General features: G+C 38.5%; 1 protein-coding gene across 3 annotated transcripts in view; it reads left to right on the forward strand.

The window, feature by feature from the left end:
- PCSK2 (proprotein convertase subtilisin/kexin type 2) overlaps window positions 1-18,637 on the forward strand; it is a 98,418-nt gene that overhangs the window by 49,509 nt on the left and 30,272 nt on the right. For all 3 annotated transcript variants that reach the window (XM_064414891.1, XM_064414893.1, XM_064414892.1), the window contains 3 exons: window positions 330-443; window positions 1,874-1,982; window positions 4,025-4,062. In XM_064414891.1, coding sequence (XP_064270961.1) covers window positions 330-443; window positions 1,874-1,982; window positions 4,025-4,062 — 261 coding nt within the window. The remainder of the gene's footprint in view (window positions 1-329; window positions 444-1,873; window positions 1,983-4,024; window positions 4,063-18,637) is intronic.

Below are 18,637 nucleotides of genomic sequence, written 5' to 3' on the forward strand. Positions count from 1 at the left end.
GAGGACTCATGATAATAATGATGCCTGGAGAGGGGCTCACTCTTATGCTGATTGTTTGGTGTCTAAAACATATTCCAGCTGAGTTTTTTCTCCAGATAGGACACTCTGGGGGAGTCTCTTCCCCTCACAGCTGTTGCAGTAGTCCTGGAGCTTCCTACCTCTGTAAATTCTGTATGGAATCAGTCCCTGGTTTAGAAGTTGCAAATGAATGACACAAACACAAATAGTGTGTTTTCATTACCCTTATAACTAATGAAAACAAGTCTAAAATAACATTTTTATGTGCGTCAAGATTGCTGAGGTAAAGATGTAAAAATTAACCCTTCCAGGTGAGGAAAGCTGTGCAACAGGAGGGCTTCATCAGAAGGAAGCGAGGATATAGAGACATCAATGACATTGACATCAACATGAATGATCCTTTATTTACAAAGCAGTGGTACCTGGTAAGTTCTGAGAGAAAATCACAGTAATCATAACTAAATAATTGTCATTCAAGCCGTTCTGTGCAGTTGCAGTGTTTTCCAAGAGTTCTTTCCAAATGCAGGACTTGGGAATGGATCCAAGGCTCTGTTGTGTTGGTTTTAATTGTACCTCTTTTATATTGGGAACATCCAGCACATTTCAAGTGATAAATTTCATTTCATTCAATGGAAAGCTCCTTAGAAGGCTTGAAAGAGAACTATACTGATGTCCTGTGGGTATTGCTGGTGTGCTGGTGTGACCCCTAGAGCTGCATACAAATCATATTTTGAGCTCTTGCCAGGTAAAATATTGTTACGGAATTATAACAAAAAATTATAATGCATTTGCTAGCAAAAGTTAAAGCTTTTCTTTTCTTACGGAAATTAGAATATAATTTGTCAAAAAAAATAACAGCTGAAAACTGATGAATTTTGGCTTCAGCTAATGTCAAAGGAAATTCATATTTTGCTTAATTGTTTCAGTTTTTCTGTGTCATATTTTTAGAGTGAGAAGTCTTTAGTCATGAAAGAAAAGTTATTACTTGGAAGTGAAATGATTTTTAAATTTAAAAAGTTGATAAAGTAATTCTGGTCAGTTTTATTGTTGCAACATATTTATGATGAAATACTCAGTAAATGCAGTACTGCCTTGTTAACTTAAGAAGGTTATTTTTGCTTAAGAGTAATGTTTCTTCCTCTTAATCAATTTCTTATGTTTCATGAATCCATCCAATATGGCTGCAGTTGTTTGTTTTTTTTCCTGAGGCAAAAGGTTTCAAATTAATTGGAGGCACATTAGCATGGATGGGATTTTATCCTTGAAGAGTCGATAAACTAAAGTGGGGATTAATTCACTTATTTTCTGGTAGTTAATCAAAATGTTGGAGTGATAAAAAATAACAGAAATTTAGGAAGCTATACAGTAGATCTCTGCTTTCAAGAAAAAGTATTTCCTCCTCTTAAAAAAGTCCTCTGTAAAATCAGTTGTTCTACCTTTTTTCCTGGATTGTTCCACTGGCTGACATGTTTAATGGAAAAGTCCTTTTTTGGGGTCCAAAAGATTCAGTGTTTAACCAAATCTTATAAAGCACAAAAAATTGAATTTTACCAGTGTTGTTTTTTTCAGGGTTTTTTGTTGCTGTTGTGAGTTTTTTTGGTTTTTTGTTTGGTTTGGGTTTTTTTGTGGTGTTTGTTTTTTTGGGTTTTTGTTTTGTTGTTGTTGTTGGGTTTTTTAAAGCTGCATTAATGCAGTAGATATGATTATGGACAGATGCATTCTACAAAAACTATATGGAATATAATTTCTGTACCAAAGATGCATGCAGAGACATAAAGGAAAAAACAGTGGCTGTGGAAATATGTCAGTTAAGTAAAAAAAGCTTTTCTCTTTTTTTTTTTCACTGATGTATTAGATTAACACTGGTCAAGCAGATGGGACTCCTGGACTTGACCTTAATGTAGCTGAAGCATGGGAGCTGGGATACACAGGGAAGGGAGTAACCATAGGAATTATGGATGATGGTAAGTGAAGACTGAGTACTAATTTAATACTTTTAAGCAGACTTTTTTCATGTAATTGAAGATAACAAAAAAGATTAAAAAGTAATAATAGATTGCTTGTAGTGGTGAGACTACCAACCTCTATAAATACTTTGACATCTTCAGGGAAAATATGATACAAAGATAGGGGTACTGAAGAATGGATATCCAAGCATTAGAAAGAGTTTGCAATTATCACTCAGATATCTTCCAGGGCACACTGTAATGGCCATTAAACCTAAGGAGGAACTCCCCTTGATTTCTGCAGGCACTGACTGGAGGAGGAAATTGCTGTGAAAAAAATACCTAAGAAAATGGTTTTTTAGATTGCATTATTTTCAAAGTCATCCTTGATAGCGGAAATAATTAAACACTTTGATGCTGAATGTCAGTGAACATCTGCATATTAGATATATTGCTAGCTTCAGACTAAGTTCAGGAAAGATGAAGATAAAAGGTACAGTTGAAGTTTCAGCTCTTCTACTTATGGGTTCTTGCTGAAGTAAAGGAATTCCATGCAGTGTCTCAACACTCTTCTTTGGAATAAATTTTGAATGTTTTCCTTTAATGGGGATGAATAAAATTAAAAATAAATACAATGTCTGTATCCACATATGTTTTCTAGAGTCAGCCGGGATCTGTCCTTATTTATTTCTCTTCCTCACTTGCTTACTCCTATGTCAAGGTTTTCATGGAAGTAAGAAAGTAGACTCAGACATCTGGATATTAGGAAGAAATTCTTTGCTATGAAGGTGGTGAGATACTGTAAGAGGTTGCCAAGGGAGGTTGTGGCAGTGTTCAAGGCCAAGTTGGATAAAGCCTTGAGCCACCTGATTTATGTATTGATGAAAGATCAGTCTCATCTGAGAGATGACCTCTTGTGTCATGATTTCACTGATCTCACAGAGGCAGGACTTGGCTTGCAGATTAGCAAGGCGTGACTGTGATGGGAACAATGACAAACTATTTGGGCTTTGCATCAATAAAACTGATGGTCCATCAGATACAGCTTTCAGAGAAGGGAGTAATTTGCCTTATAATTTGTTTCTAGGAGCTCTAAAAAAAGATGACCTGAATAACAGGATTCTTCATAGAGATTTTTATTTTCCATCTACCATTTGGATCGGTAACAAGGGTGTCCTAAGGCAAATCTAATGCTAAGGACCCTACAGAATGAGAAGTAATCTTTCCATCAGAAAAACTATGATGTTGTGGCATTCTCCTTGAAAATAAAATAGATCATGTAATGGGGAAGCAGTTGGGAAAACAGGACAGAGTGGTGATGATGAAAATGTAGCATGAGATTGGTGGCCATTGTTTTGTAAGTTTTAGTTGGCTGTGTAATAGGTCATCTTATCCCAGCTGAGTGTGGATCTGCCTCTGTTACACCATCCACTGGGATTTGGACATTTGCCATGTATAGAAAGATGCCATGCAGTAGAATGAGTATTCTATTATTCTATTGCCCTGCGACAGAAAGAGTATCTCACAGTTAGAATCTTTAGCACGCTACCAAAATGTGGAGCCTACACACAGATATTTGCTAAAATGGTTTAATCCAATATTAAAAGTTCTCTTTCATGTATATAATCTGAAATGTTTGCCTTAGTGATCACCATAAGTCTGCTCCAGGTAATTTTCTACTTTGTTTACAGTGGTTAAAAATACTCATTTTTCTATCCTGTACTGATCCAGTGCTTACTAATCTTACTAGTTTTGGTATGCCTTGAGATGACAAAACTCATACAAAGATAAATTGTGATTTAAACCTTATAAATAAATATGATCTAGTCTACAAAACAGTAAACTTTGTCATTCAGCTCACTTTTTCAAATGGCATCTGGATTTTTACATAAATTATTGAAAAGTCCACATTTAAAAACTGAAATGTCGCTTCAATCAGTTGCATTATTCACCATTATTATTTTCCTGTGGTTGTAAAGGAATCTTGTTCTGTGATCATTAGAAAATCTTTTTTGAAACTTTTAACCTTTGGTTTCTGTTCTGTCATTATCTTATTGCAGGAATTGATTATCTGCATCCAGATCTTGCATCAAACTACGTAAGTTCATGCTGACCTTTTCTGTAAGATGTGGATTTTCTTATTGCTGTAGTCCCTCTGCTACAAAATTTTAAATAGGGAGCAGAAGAGCAGTACAGCTGGACTCCTGATCTTAGTGATCATACATTTCCCATTGAAAGAAGCAGACTGAAAATGGGGCTGCCTGTGCAAGGAGTGGAAATGTGACAAGGCTCTTTGTGGAGGAATTACAGTCTTGTGTCACGTTAAATAAGCTGCAAGCTTGCAATATTGGATTTAGGACAGAAATGAGTAACCTGTGAACTTTCTCTAAGTCCTGCTATTAAGATGCAGAATGCCCCTATCACTTGGAGGGCCGTGGAGCTGTGGGGTGTGACAAGGCAGGTATTAGCCTTTGAAACCTCCAGGAACAGTTTAATTCCTTTATACCAGGTGTTTTGATCCAGTGCTTCAAAGCATGTGCAGGGCAGATTGTGTATTCTCAGCACATGCTATGCAAATTGATTGTTCCACAAATCTACCTCAGGGTTCAGACTTTTGGACTAGAGTGTTCTTGCCTTTCTTAACTCTTGGTCTCTCTCCAACCCTCCATTGGCACTAGCACTCCTATCTTCACGTCCCTTCCTGAGGGAAGCCCAGGCTGCTTCAGCTGAGCAATGTGGTTTAGTTTGCAATTATAATTAAATGAAAAGAGGAATAAGGTGAGCTGGAGCTTTTGGGAAATAATGTCAGTCACTTGGATAGAACAGCTCCAAAATAAGGAAGACAGTTATTTTTACATATGGGCAGGTTGGAACACAGTGACACACACAGGATGAAAACCTATTTGTGCTGTAAGTAGCAAAGCACATTTGGTAGATAGTAAGTGGATATAGAAGGCTTTGGAGCAGGCATTTGGGAAACAGCTGACCATAGAATGCAGATTATCCAGTTTCACTCCTTATGAACTGGCTTAATAGCAGCTAATTAAACCCTGTGCCCTGACTGCAGAATTCTCTCCCAAGAGAAATAACTCAGTAGGATGTTCCCATAAATTGATAGAAATAAATAATTTTTTAAAAGGCAGTCTTTTTCTTTGCAGAAATTGTGCTCTGTGCATATTGTAGCATGTGATGTGGGCAAAGCACATGCTCTATATTCACTTTTCAGCAGCAAGTGTGGACAAAGTATGTGGGAACATTCTGTTTCTAAAAATCATGTTTCAAATATACAAGAAAAAAGTCTGCCCAATATACCTGATATAAGAGTTCTGTTGTTAAGAGGTGAATTTAGGATCATGCCCAGAAAGCAAAACTAGATTCTGCTGTAATACAGTGCTTTCTCTTTTAATTCCAAAATATTTTGTGTTTGATGGATAAATATTTGTCAGGTTTAGCAGAAATATATTGGTTTTAGAGTGGCAGTAGTGAATATTGTGGAAATTAGTGGAAAGTGACACAGAGAAGGGCAATACACAGATATGATAGTAGAAATCCTGAAATAATGGAACTGGAGAGAAATCTGGGAGTTAAGGGATATTGGGATGAAAATTGGAAAGAAAAGTTGTCAGGACAGGATCATCAAACCTTTAATAGCAGTCATGGAAGACTTGTAAGGAGACTGACTTTGAAACAAGGATCTGAAAAGATTTGTGCAGGAGTGACTTTGTCCAAGTGAGGAGAGGTTCTGTAGTGTAGCAGTGATCAGGCTGTGGAGGGAAAAAAGAAGATCAGCTGGCTAATACAAAATGCAGAAGCAAATGGCTGGTTGGTAAGACAGTCATTAAAGGAGCAGCAGAAATCCCGTCTGAAAGATCCTGAAGGAGATAAGACCTCCAGGCTTTAATACTGAAATTTAAAAATAGGATTTTTCACATGTGGTCTATGGTCCTAGGCTGTCACAGCACTGAGAGGTGGCTGGTTAAGGACAAGGTTGATTCCTTGTCCTGCTGCTGAAACTTGCCATCACCTCCCTTGCCCAGCCACAGCAGAGTGAGTGTGAGTGCAGGGCTTGGTTCACCTGTACTTTGGCTCTCCCGTGAGGCTGCACAGGCTGCACAGTCCCAGGGGTTCCTGCTCTGGCAGCCTCTGCTGTCTCTCAGAGGCCACGGGGGCCTTTTTCCCAGTAGGGAGTAATTTGGGCATGAACTAAAGATGAGAACTTAAATTCCACTGAAGAAAATAACAGTTTGGATGTAAAAATGCAATTAAACAAGTCTCGTAAGCTGACATAGCAATTGCAGTCATCTTTGTACAACTCCTGTACCACATTCTTGGTGTTTCACTATATCTGCACTTTGGGGCAGCTTTCTCTGAAGTTCTGTTGTTTATTTTTAAGAAATAAAAAGCTTTTCAATCGTATTAAAGCCTCCATACCCTGGCAGTGTCTGTACATCTTGCTTGGAAAATTGGGAGCAATTAGAAAGTCTCTCAAAGGTGGTGGGTTTGACAGTTGAGCATTTTCAAGTGTAAAACCTTGGCCTTGGTTTCTCATTTTAATTTGTCTTTTATGATTTTGACTTTCTGATTTTCTTGCTTGAATAGTTTAATGGAGGTTAGCACTTAGATGAAATGCGGGGTCAGGGAAGAGAAAGATCTTTCTGAAGAAGAAAACTTTGTACTTTCTCTTAAGACTGTTGAACTTCTACCTATTCCATGGAGTGCACTTCCATCCAAATTTTTCTTTGCAGTTCTTTAAGATTTACTGCTTGAATCATCCATTTCTGGTTTTAAGGCTCTTTATATACATGGAAAGACATGTGCCTGCTCATGGTGTGGGTGGACTGCTCTCCCAGCATTGCCTCCTGGCTTGCTGCAGTATAGCTACTTGCTTTTCTGGGATCAGGGAGTTATGGCAAAGCTGGAATTTTCCATTCTACACTGTGAATGCAGAGAGACTCATTGTCAAATGAGCTATATTTTCTTCCAAGCCTTGGAAACCCTGCAGGGAACCTTGGAAACCTTCAGGAAACTATTTTTTTCACCACAAAGAGAGCCCTTCATTATGAACTGATAATTAAAAAGCTGGGGCCTAATCTACACCATGGTTTGCTTTCAAATCATAATGTACATATAAACCCAGCAATTTTCAGGACGATTTCTCCAAGATACAGCATCTGAGTGAGAAAGAAATGTCAAGTTACAGGGGCTGCATCTGAAATATGTCTAATAAAAGGGGAAAAAAGCAGCTGTTGGGGATGGACATAGCAAACTATTTCAAAGAAAAAACTAAGCAAATGGAGATTTCTTGTTCCACAAACAGAAACATAAGCTGAGCTCTGTCTGATACCAGTTTTTTATTGTGGTATTTTATTCTTGGCCGCTGCCTGCTGGTGAAGGTCAGTGTAGCAGCATTTTCCCACTTAGAGCAGTGGGGAGCTGATCATCTCCTATAAGTGGATTTGTCCCTGATTAGCAGTAGTTAGAAAAATCAGGATCCCACCAAGAGACTCAGGCCAGAAGTGAAAAATTGCTGGTTTCAGTGTCTGAACTCTGCCTGAAGCTGAAAGCTTGTTTCAAAAAAAAAACTAGGGAGGGAGAGAGAGTAAGACAAACACTGTAGGAAAACTGGAGGTGACTGTGTGAGTTGCTAATGTTTTCACCAAGTATTGATACATGTAGAATCAAGCAGCAATTCCTAGTAATAGATAGCAATTGAAAAGATTTTGAACTCTGTAGAATTACACAGTTGTAACACGTGCAAACAAGCATCAACCTGAGCAGTGGTTCATTGCTGGCCTTCCCCAAATCTCTCTTTTCTTCTCTGTGCTACGAGTCCTTATGGTGCAGCCTTATCTTCCAAGGTCCTTGCCAGCTGTCACTCCAGCTGTACACAGGAAAGGCCCCATGTAAGGAATGAGGGAAGACTTTTTGAATTTACCTCGGGGTTAGTGAAAGTTTTCCATCATTTACCATTTCTCATTCAGATGTGAACAGCAGATGGCCTTACCTGTCTTCTCTTCCCGCTTTGTCAGCATCTCCAAACACAAAGCAGTCTCTCTCTCATCACTTTTGGTAACTTGTCTCCAGCCAATTCCATAACAGCTCCTCCTGCCTTGCTGAGAGTGGGAGCATATTTTTGGAATAATTATCTTATCACATAAGCAGTGAAGCAGGGAAATGTTCCACTTCTGTTCTGAGCTGCATTTGCCATTGTTTGGTAGAGGAACAAAAACACCATTGAATAATCTTTACAGCCACAAAAGGAATAAGAAATAGTACAGGCAATAAATTTCACTCTGCAATATGTGCAGCAAAGCATAGCAACAGCAGGAAGGATCTTCTTACTTTTAGAAAGTCTGTTTTTCCTTCATTACAATGAATTTCTGACTAGGATTGGCCTCCCTGCACAGCACAAAAAGGACCAGCAAACTGTTCTGGTAGCCATGAGGCTGATGGCAGTGATTTACCAGTACAAACCATCAGTATCTCCAGTAAAAATCTCTGGGGCCTAGCTGTGGGATTTTGTAGAGCTGACAAAGCCTCACTGACACTTACTGATCCACATTGCTTTGGCCTTGGTGACCCATTGCCCACCCCACCCTGAAATCCCAGCTGTTTTTTTTCCTGAGTCCAGCAGAGTCCATATGTAACTGGTGGGAAGAAAAATGTTGTCCCTTCTCAGGGAAAAAAATTGTTGGAAACACTCTGAAGACATTGAAAAGCTCCCAGTGTCTCTGCACTTAATGTGAACCCAGGGAATCCTCAGGAATCGTAAACACAAACCATAGGAGAGTCAGGTTCCTACTGGCCTAGTGTCAGGGAATGATATCAGGCAGCTTTATGAGATCTGATTCCCATGGCATGATTTTCAAAAGACTTTGAGACAGACTGTATTTCCTACTGCATTTCAAAGGGTTATGCAGCACATGCACTAGACAATTCATTTCAATAAACCTTTGCTTCTGATACATTAAAGGTATTTTATGGGAAAACTCTGTGTGCTGACTGTCATTGCTCTTTTTAATTGTAATGTTAAAAAAAGCATTTATTATAAAAAAAAATAAAGAACAGAATAAACTTGTTTCATCATATCACTAATTAGAGTTGGGCTTGGTTGGTTTCTTTTGGGTTTTTTGGTGTTGCTTTGGAGTTGGATTCTTGCTAATGGATTTTTTAAAATAAACACTAGCATAAAACCTAAAAATTATCAACCAAATCCTGGGATAAATTCACAATACATCCTTCTGCTAGCACTGAAAATTCAGTTAGAACACTGATTGATGAAGGCTGTTAATGAAATTTCTGCCACAATCTGCTTCAAGAAATTGCTGAGACAGAAGGAAGCCTCTCTTTTGCCAGGATGGAAGGATGGATCAAGTGTTAAAATCTGAGGCTGACTGATGCCTTAGCAGTCAAAGCTGGTAGCTTTCTATTGGGCTGTTTATGCTGCTCAGGTGGCTTCTGACAGCTCAGGGGCTTATTTTAGAATTTAGAATATGATTACTCAGGACATTCATGACAATAAAGTTTCACTGGAAAAAAATTAGAAGTTACTGGGAAAAGAATTAAATTCTCTTTCAGACATGGCTATTTTTTCTGTTATTCTGTGCAGGATCAGCTTCTGGGCTCATTTCAGTGTTCTGTGCAATCTGTTTTGGATTTTTCCTCAGAACATAATAAAGGCTAAAAAAGAGATGATGCCTTCTCTGATCAAATCAGCCAGGCATATAAGGTTCTCAGTGTACCTGGAGGGGTGTCCTGAATTAGTCACCTACAGAAAATGCTTCAAATCTTGGAAAACATAATGGGCTCCTACAAACAGTCCTTCCCTGCTCCCAACATTAACTGCTATTAAAGGAACATGTTGTTGGTGCTTGTGTATTGAAGTCTAAATAAGATGACTGTACAGTTCCTCTGCTCTCTGCCTCATTGCTGCTTAACATCAGCACTGCCAGTGGGGGAGAGAAGCCTGTGTAAAGGAGATGTCAGGGTCTTGCTATTTAATGAAAGGTAAAAAGTTTCTGTAATCGTAATCTCTAGCTTTCAACTCAATCAAAAAGATGGAACAGCAGAAAGAATGTCAAGGCTGTTTCTCCTCTGGATTATTTCATATGGCCAGAGGGCACAGAAAGAGGCTTTTTCTGCAAAAGAGGCTGTGACATGTGAGGGAGGTGTGATTGCCTTAAGGAGAGATGATTTGTGTCACAGAGCTGTGTTTACAGCTGAAAGCTGGATTTCTTCCACTGGAAGTTGTTACGTGAATGGCTTTGCTGAAGCCCATTTTTAGAGATCTGGACCCTGAATGCTTGACAGGACCTGGGGCTTAGTGATTATTACCATCCATGCAGCTGGAGTTGGCACCACGCCGCTGATGTTGGCCTCTCCAGGGGGATGCACTGATTTATGCTGGCTGTAAAATAGCCTCAAAACACTGTTCCTTTGGAATCAAAAGGTACTCACATATTGTAGTTGCATTTGCCCAATATTATTTTCAGATCAATGTATGCTGCAGAAAGTTTCCAGATTTATTCTATATTAGAACCACCTGAAAGGGGATAATTTTCAAGTTAAATACATGCCTGGTGTGTAAGCAATGCGAGATGGGGCCAAAGATACTTACTGTGCAAGCTAACAAGCACTCATTGTCTGCAGCATTTATTTTTCTCTATAATCAATGCACTTAATCAGTTGCACACTGAGAAAGTGCAAGGTGGCTAATCACTTTAATCATAAAGCACTAGTATTAATTTTCACTTAAGGCATCATCTATGGAAAGTAAATTAAGATTGTTGAAATGAGAAATGCACGAGAATGAAAGAGCAGATGACATTTCTGCATCAGTTCTGGCTGATGTTTTTGGAATTGGCTTGTGCCTCTCTCTAGGGTTTCTCCAAGTAAGCCTTTTCATAAAATTAAAGTGTCCATGGGAAAATGAAAGTGAAATATTTTTATTTTGGATCAGTTCAACCAAATTTTAAATATCTGACATCCAGAATGTGCTGAATTGAAACAGCAGCAATAAAATCCCACTCTGGTGCTTGGTGCACTAGGGAGAAGAGGGTCAGACACATGGTCCTCTGGAGGCAGTGAACACCATGTAATTTTAAAACCAAATTCAACAAATTGAAAAAAATAGCTTTCATTTCCCCAAAATGAAAGTAATACATTTTGCATGGAAAATGGTCCAAACAATTTTTTAAGATTTTTCCATTTGAAAGGCTTTATTTTCTGTTTCTCAAAGAATAGTTATTTAGCTGCTGATATTTTTAAGGGCCTAACCAGTGTGGAAATCCCTGAATATCCACCAACATTTAGATGCAACTTAATTAAAATTCATGCTGTAGTAATTTTTGGTTACCAAGGTATCACCAGGGAAGTCTGAATTAGATGGTGCCTGTGGAGCACTGTTCCCTCACAAAGATTCATCAAAATTTGATGGGGTTTAGGGAGAGTTTTTTGGGCCCAGTGGTGATTTTGGCAAGGAAAGTCACAAACCTGCTTTTAACAACTGGACTTTCATCTGCTTTTAAAAGGAGAGCTTTGGCCAAGCCCTTTGGATAGGCCAGTCTTGCAAAGTAAAAGAGTGTAGGAGATCTGAAATTCACAAGTAGTGCCCTTTCCTTTTGAAATCAAAATTACCTAGATACAGTAAATAAAGTAACAGATGTTCGCCAATACTTTAAACACCTCTCCTTCATTGTACTTGTAAATTAATTTCATTAATTTGAAATTAATTCAATCTTTTCCATCCTGGTATCTTCATCTTGGCACAGTTGTTTGCTTTGCATTGTTTGGTTTTATTTGTATGCATTTATGTTCTTCATGTTAATATTTTATTTCTTGGAAGTTCTGTAGGTAGTTAAGATATTTTTAAACCTCTGCCTTATTTCAGATTGCTTTGATTTAAGTATAATGTTCATAATTTCTGTTTCTTTACCAATAGAAGCAGTATGCATAATGAACATCTCTTACCAGGGAGCAGAATAGCAGTGCACAATGTCTTATAAAATGCTGGCCCCATTGAAGTCAATGGTAGTTGTTGTGTTAAAGTCAGCGATTTGACAGATCAGGTAAACAGCAGTTTGTTCTACTGTGCATTGCCTTTATTTTTTAAGCTTAACAGTGAGAGGCACAGACTTCAGCAGAGCAATTAATGATACCAAGGTCTGTGGAAACATGACTGCCTGGGACAGCATGTTTTCCTGTGGAACAGGAGCTTGTATTTGATGAAATTTTGGGTACTTCCAGTACTGTATAGCTGTTCTTTTGGTGAAACTTAAATGTATATGGTAGTGGGTACCTCAGTCACACGTTCCCTGTGCTGTCCTTACTTGTAAGCATTTATGCGGATTGGGAATTGTTGGAAATGTTTTTCAGGCAAGCCATGTTCTGACTTCTGTTAAATGAGGTAAATCTCTCTTTAAAGATGTACAAAGGTCAGGATGAAGACTGTGCTGTGTTCAAGGACTTAATCATTTCAATGCTAGCAGATGTTTTTTAGAATTTCTTCTTGTGAGAAACTAAATCACTTTAATTCAGTGGCACTTAACTCATTTGCAGGATTAGTCAACCGTGATACCGTGTCTGACAGATGTAGTTGAGAATCTTTCTGTCAGTCATCTAATGATGTCTAGGATACATCTTAAATTTTAACATCCAGTAAATTACTGTGAATACATTAGCTATGATCAAATGTACTAATCTTTAACAGAAGAACCTGGAATGATCATGTACTATTTAAAATCTTAAATAGTTGAAAAATTTAGTATGTGTGGATTTACATGAGCACATTCTGAAAATTCCACCTTTTCTCTGTGTAATTTTGAATTTAGGTGATTCCACATGGAATAAGCAATGCAAACTTTAATTAATGCCAGAAAATCTAAATTTGTGCATTAAAATTCCTGAGAGCCCAGCATGTCTTGACAGGTATTAGTCACATTATAATTCTTCCCTGGGATGCTAATGTGGTCGGCTTGCAGCTGAAATAACATGCAATAGGTCTTCAAGACCTTTTAACTCTAAGATATGTAAATCAAGCTGTGTTTGCTTTTTGTGACAGAAGAAATGCAGGTAATAGTTTGCATTATGATTTTTGAGTCTGTTCTCTGAAATTTTCACCTCCTTTTGCTTTGTCTACAATGTCACTTTTATGTGTTCATTCATCTTCCATATCCATGCAATTTAGGTGAAACACCAGCTGTGTGGTTGTTAACAGTTCTCTTGTCAGCTGAGAAGCCTTTCATGAGAAGGAAAATACTCAACCAGTTTTCTGTCTTGTCTGCTTTCACTTTCAGTTCCTCTGCATCACCAGACTAGCTTTCCCTGTCCTCCCCTCTCCATAACCCACATGGTCTCTCAGTTGTAGGTCAGCCCCCAAACCACCTAAGCCACTTTGATTTCTCTCTTTGCAAAGCTCCAGTTTGGCTGTTCTGTAGCAATAGATTGGTGTAGCATCTAGAAGCGGTCATCTTTAACAACCTGCCATATTTGTTTTCTGAGTGCCATTGCAACCACAAGTCCAGTCACAGCTGCCTTTTGCTGTGAGCACTGCTGGTAATTGTCAGCTTTTTTTGACTCTGCAATGTGGGTGCCAGTGCCTGCTGATCATGCACTGCAGCAGGGAGAGGTTGGCTCTCCCAGCATGAGTGACCACTCCTTGCCAGACCATGTCATGCTAAATGACTTGACTTGAAGGACTGCTGAGTTTGTATTGCAGCCTCTGAGCTACAGGTTTTCTTACAGTGATGAAAAAAAAAATCTCCCTAATTCCCCCACATGCCTCTTAAGAGACCTTGGTGCTGGGTGGGATCTGGATCTTGCTGTGTTTGATGAGAAGAGCCCATGGCAGATTTTGCTAGGTGTTGGGCTCATGGGCAGGAGCAGGATGGTTTAGCTCCTCTTCCCTTCCTGCTTATCCCTCCAGGAGGCTCTAAGTGCTGGCTGCCATCAAAACATTGCAAACATGACCTTTACTGCAGCTCAGTGTCCAGCAAGCACATATTTGATGTAGTGATGGGCTTGTCAGCTGTTTCTTACAGGGACATAACAAAGAATAATGGACTTGGACCTCATTTCTCTGCTGCCAGCTTTGTACCTCTATTAGTTTTTCAACTTCAGTAGGTCAAACTAATGCATAATCAAAGTATCTGAAGGGGAAAAATATCCATTGGAAGGGGGATGTGGGCCAGGTTTTTTATAAAATGGAATGCTAAAACTAGATGAAAAGTGTGTTCAGAGTTTTTTTCGTAGAAGTAATTGCACAATTTGTATTTCCTATTATAATAAAATAATCCAAGGACTCATTTTTCTGTAACACCTTATATGCCCTTTCCCCTCCTTTTCATTTCCCCCGAATTAAAGAAACCAGGGAGTTCTCCATAACCCAAGGCTTTAAATTTGCTGCTTGCCCTGAAAATCTTCATAAGCAACTAGTTGCCTAATTTATTTTTATTTTACTAATTTTATTGCCTTAGTCTTATGACTCCCTATGAACATACCACCTTGGTGTGTTGTAGGTACAGCTTAAAGGTTCTTGTGCACCCCCTCTGAAAATTAAGGAATGTTTGGCTAGGTAGATATAGGTTTCAGTTCTGTAGGTTAACTTGTTTTTGCCTTCAGAGCTCTGACTCTGAGCACTTAACAACTGGTGATGTGCTTCAGGGCTTCAGGTTTTTTCCCCATCAACCTGAAAATTGTGGAGCAGGCTAAGAATGCCAAGAGGTGAATCATGAAGCAGTGTCTTTATTATAAACAGAAATTCATTTGGCTGCTTCTTTTTAATAAAGTCTCATGTCTGCCTCAATTTCTTTTTTTTTTCCTATGTCAGGTAAACATGCAGGGGAAGATAATGGAGGATATTTCAATAAGCTGGTTTTATTTTTAAAAATTCATTGCAAAAAAGAATTCTCTACCTCTTAAAAATTCTGCCCAACGTAACATTTTCTCTGAGTCTTTGTGATTCCCATTTTTTTGGTCCTGTTTGACTCTACACCTCTGAGCTAAGCATTAGCAAACAGCCACAGGGTTAGATGACATTTAGCTGGATGTGTTTGGACTTTCATTTTGTTCACTGGGAAAACACCTGACAATCTTGGTACCTAAGAATTAATTTCCGATTTCTTTCCGGTTCTTTGGAGCTGGGAAATATCTGTGCTTAGGTCTACCTGGGTGGTATACAGCACTGCTGTACTGCCCATGTGCTTTACCCTGTGTGAAATAAAAAACGTGTTTACTCCACCCCTTTTTTTAAAGATGCTCACATGCTGGAGAGCATCACCCAGCACTGTAACTAATGCTGGTTTTCTCATTGTGTCTGCAGGGGAAATAGGAAGGCCATTACTGTGGTAAAAGTAAAATAAGTGATTGTGTGACATTGTAGTGCTAAGTGATATGTAGAGAGGATCATCAGTTACTTGACACAGAAATCTGTTTAATATAAAAAAAGAGTACAGTGTGATATGACCTCAGCAAAGCTATTTTTCTTCATAACTGTAACTAAAAAATAATGCTACCTTAATGAAGATAAATGCTAATGTTAAAGTGAGACTCCATGGTTTTTTTAACTGACTTTTTGTTTATTTACTTTTAAACCTAAGAAGTGAAAACCTTTCAGCTTTGCAAAGTAAGTTGTTAGATAAGAAGTGGGGGACAGCCAACTTGTCTTCCTATAAACTCTGAAGCTGGATTATTAGAATTCTTACATCTTGTAAGCTCAACAATTTTAACTGTTGTACGTTAAGCAGTAGGAACTTGTTTGCAGTCAGTTTATCTTCTTTTGACTGTAATTCCACTAGTTTTTCCTTTGGCATAGCCCAGATGCTTGGTGATCGCTGAAGAAATTGAAGGTTTTTTTCAGTAATAACTACAAAATGAAATCACTGTTGTGGTGAGCTCTTTACTTGCTCATTCTGTGGCCAAGCAGAGCCTGTACTGGAATACCTGGAACTGGAATACCAGGAGGGCTTACAGGCACCTCAGGTGCTATTCTGGACCCAGGACACAACTCCATCAATTTCAAATGATGTTCTGATTTATTATTCTGTGGCTGTTTTGAAAAGAAGAACAGTGGAGAAGTGTGCTGCTCTCTTATTTATTATTTAAGATCTGGCTGGTGTTGTCTGGCTTAGTATTTTTACTTTTGTGATGTACCTATAAGAGCTGGGTAAAAGGCTGCAGTTTCTGGAGAGACATGGCAAATTCCACCTGTTGTGAATTTGCTCTTTGAAGTTAATATCTTTGAACAAAACCCATTATTTTGTGGATATATTCTTGGTGTTTACATGGTCTTCAAACCAGCTCTGAATTTGCTGGATAAAAAAATATAGGACATGTACATTAGTTCATATAGAGACAGAGGTATTTAAAGAGTTACAGGGCTTTTTTCATTTCCATTTTAAAATCCCCACAAACCAAACCAAAATAAAAGTATGCTTCCCATGGCAGAGAGGAGAGGACTTATTGTACAAAGACTTAGCAGCAGTGCCTCTGTTTTTTTGTTAATGACCTTTAAGCCTTGCAGCACCTCTCCTAGGTTAAACATGTTTTCTCTTTTCTCACCTTTTGGTGGGCATATTCCATTTATTTAAGCCTGTGTGTACAGAACTGAATTCCATTTTGCCACCACATGATTTTCAGATGTATTTTAGTACCATTTCCCTGAGATGTTTTTTGTTGTAATTTGAGTTCATGGCTTTGCTTTCTTTTTGGATCAGTAAAGAAATTAAAAAAAAAAAGGTATCTTTTCCCCTTAGATCTAGTACATGACTTTAATGTCATGAATAGAATCAGCCTGTGACCAGTGGGATGTGGATTTAATTGTCTCATGCACTAGCATGTGAGCACTGGCATATTTCTTGACTTACAGAGAAAAAATGAGAGTGTATGTGAATTACACTGCAGAAGCTTTTGAAGTCAGACAAAAATTTATGGGCTTACTGCATTATTCAAGGTACATAATTTTATTACAGTGCTGAACAACTCATGGGACAACTGATTTATTGTTAGTGTCGTATTTTGCATAATGAATTTTTTCCACAGATGATTTTACTGCATGTGTTTTAAAAGGTACAAGGCAATTCTTTGGGAAATTCTAGTCTAAGGTTATTTTTAAGGAAAGCAGAATTTTATACAGAGGCAAAAGTAATCTATTTGTGTCATGGTATACAAGCCATTACTTAATAAATGATTGAAAGGGTCTCATCCTGGGATCTGATACTCTTCTGTTAGTATTTTATTTGGTGTAGAGGCTAGAAAGCAAAAATAGATATATTCCTTAGAAAGCAATACCATTCCTCTCTGTAGTAGCATTTTTTGTTATATAATAGATATTATTTATAAGTAGTTGTGTATAGATACTGTCTGATAAACATCTAATCATTCTGCAGCAATGAACTGGTTTTGACTGAACATGAGGGATTAGATTCACCTCATTGTAACACCCAGTGCCAGACTAGTCTAAGGCCAGACCAGTGCTTGAGGCTGGAGGCTCAAGTTTTCCCTGAGGTTAAAAACCAGGCAACTACTGTTGATATTGAAAATCAAATGTTAAACACTTCAAGTCTAAGAGAAGGAACTGCCAGCAGACTAGTTTGGCAAGAAAACAGGGCACCTGAGTGGAAAAGCAAAGTGTTCCCATTTCAGTGGGCTATTGTGGCTCCTCATCTGCACTGGTTTTGATTGCAACCTCACAGGTTCCTGTGCTGATTAATTCTCCATGTCAGCAATAAACTCCCTCTTGCTGCCTGCTGGGGGCTCCAGCCTATGGAGGACAATGGCAAAACACAGATTTTAATATTCACTTTGCAAAACACAAAATGAAATATTTAAGCTGTCCAGTCAAGCAGTTCCCTTTGTGGTGCAATTCTGAAATTGTTTAATTTCTTACTTTAGCTTAAAAAAATTAACAAAAGCTGAGGCTTAATATTTGTAGATTTAATCTTTAAATTAGAAACTTGAAGCAGTCCATTTGTACTTCTCTCTGCTGTTTCATTATCCATTTCACTGCTTCCATAGTGTGGGTGAAATACTCCTTCACAATGCTGAAACTCACTGTCTTTTTTCAAAGACCCTAATGAAGATAAATTGCTCAGTTAGCAGTTGTTTTCTTTCCAAGTCTTCTTCTTAATTTTGCCCTTTGTGCATGGTTCCCACTCCATTAGTTATCTTTTTCCTATGAGTGCTGATCCAAAATGAAGCAAATGAGAGCTAAAGGATGCGGCTGCACAACTTGGTTTATAGCCTGCTAAAGGCATCTTTCCATAAAGGCATCTTTCCATCAGCTGCCTTACCTGGGGCCTGCAGCAGGGCTGCAGTTTGCTGTAGGGTGTCTGAATCATTCAGGCTGCAATCCCTTTGTCTGTCACTGCTGTGAACACCAGTACAGCAGCACAGCTAGAAGGGTTTCTCAGCCTTAATTTTTGCACAGGGGAATTCTACAGTCAAGAGTGGTTGATAGCAAGTACAAGATGCCTGCATGTTTGATGATGTCCTGAAAAGTCAGCCTTACCAGACCCCCTTTGAGCTTAGGGTATGTAAGTGGGACTGCATTTCTACTAAATGGGAGAATAAAACACGGTTGACACATGACTGTGTTTAAATTTGTACGATATCTTTAGAGTGGAAGCAGAAGTTCTGAGTGAATATGAAGTTGGCAATATGTCTGTGTGGTATCTACG

This window comes from Passer domesticus, chromosome 3, assembly GCF_036417665.1.
Source record: "Passer domesticus isolate bPasDom1 chromosome 3, bPasDom1.hap1, whole genome shotgun sequence".
Taxonomy (NCBI): domain Eukaryota; kingdom Metazoa; phylum Chordata; class Aves; order Passeriformes; family Passeridae; genus Passer; species Passer domesticus.